The following is a 1,612-nucleotide window of genomic DNA, read 5'->3' as shown; positions in this document are numbered from 1 at the left end:
AATTTCGTGATTTTTCACCCCAAAATTTCACTCACGTGTCTTACTTATTCCTCACTTTTCTCACCTGTCCCAAAACTTCATTTTGCCCCAAAAAAGGCAGATTTTTTTGGGGAAAAAAGCGGATTTTTGGTGAAAAATCGCTATTTTTAGTAAAAAACATCGATTTTTTTCCCGATTTCACGTTTTTTTGCCCCAAAATTTCACTCACTTGTCTCACCTGTGCAAAAACTTCATTTCCCCAAAAAAACGATGAATTTTGAGTAAAAAATTGGGGTTTTTTGCACTAAAAAACAGCCATTTTTGGTAAAAAACCGCAGATTTTCGCCAAAAAAAAGCAGATTTTTTCCCAAAAAAAAACGGAATTTTCCCAATTTCGCCTTTTTTCACCCCAAATTATTCCAGGTCCCCCCGAGTCGATGCGGGAGCACGTGGTGGCCGCCTCGAAGGCGATGAAAACGGGCGACTGGCGCCGCTGCCACCGCTACGTCGTCAACGAGAAAATGAACGGGAAGGTCTGGGATTTGTTCCCCGAGGCCGACCAGGTGCGCGCCATGCTCGTCAGGTGAGGAAAAATGGGAAATTCGGGAAAATTTGGGAAGATTTGGGAAAATTTGGGATTTTTTGTGATTTTTAGGAATTTTTTTTGCAATTTTTTTGGTGTTTTTTGACTTTTTTTGGGCATTTTTTGGTGATTTTTGGGGCATTTTTGGGGTTAAAAATGGGATTTGAATGGGGTTTGAGGTGCTCAAGTGTGCTCAGGTAAAAAAACGGTGATTTTGGGGGCATTTTGGGGATTTTTGGGCATTTTGGGGATTTTTGCGATTTTTTTAAATTTTTTTTTATTTTTTTGCAATTTTTGGCGATTTTTTGGCGATTTTTTTTCGATTTTTGGGGATTTTTTGGGGGTTTTTTTTTGCATTTTTGGTGTTTTTTAGAGGGATTTTGGTGCTCAGGTGAGCTCAGGTAAAAAAATGGGGATTTTGGGGAATTTTGGGGGATTTTTGGGCCATTTTGGGGGATTTGGGGCAGTTCAAGATCTGGGATTTGTTCCCCGAGGCCGACCAGGTGCGCATTTGGCAATTTTGGGGTGAAAAATGCACATTTTGGGGCATTTTTGGCAATTTTGGGTCCAAAAAATCCAATTTTAGGGTAGAAAATGATGATTTGGGGGTGGAAAATGCAGATTTTGGGTCAGAAAATCCCAATTTTGGGGCTTTTTTTTCAATTTTGGGGCATTTTTGCCGATTTTGGGGTGGAAAGTGCCGATTTTGCATCAGAAAATGCGGCTTTTGGGGTGAAAAATGCCGATTTTGGGTCAGAAAATGCCAATTTTGGGGTAGAAAATCCCAATTTTGGGTGAAAAACGCAGGTTTTTGTGTCAGAAAATGCGAATTTTCGGTCAGAAATTGCTGGTTTTGGGGCTTTTTTTTGCAGTTTTGGGGCATTTTTATATAATTTTGGGTCAGAAATGTGAATTTTGGGTCAGAAATGTGAATTTTGGGTCAGAAATTGTGATTTTTTGCCCCTTCCAGGAAGATCCAGGAGGAATCTCTGCGCACGTACCTGTTCACCTACAGCAGCGTCTACGACTCCATCAGGTGAGATTTGGGGT

At 40.6% G+C, this 1,612-nt stretch overlaps 1 protein-coding gene across 2 annotated transcripts in view; it reads left to right on the top strand.

Moving 5' to 3' along the window:
* Positions 1-1,612, top strand: part of LOC130587189 (eukaryotic translation initiation factor 3 subunit C-like) — a 10,043-nt gene that overhangs the window by 3,957 nt on the left and 4,474 nt on the right. For both annotated transcript variants that reach the window (XM_057388153.1, XM_057388152.1), the window contains exons 2-3: positions 403-562; positions 1,533-1,598. In XM_057388153.1, the coding sequence (XP_057244136.1) occupies positions 403-562; positions 1,533-1,598 (226 nt within the window). The remainder of the gene's footprint in view (positions 1-402; positions 563-1,532; positions 1,599-1,612) is intronic.

This window comes from Malurus melanocephalus, unplaced genomic scaffold (genome assembly GCF_030028575.1).
Source record: "Malurus melanocephalus ecotype Western Australia unplaced genomic scaffold, MMel_1.1 scaffold_1615, whole genome shotgun sequence".
NCBI classification, from domain to species: Eukaryota; Metazoa; Chordata; class Aves; order Passeriformes; family Maluridae; genus Malurus; species Malurus melanocephalus.
Note: the sequence above shows the minus strand (reverse complement) of the source record. Positions and strands in the feature narration are given on the sequence as shown.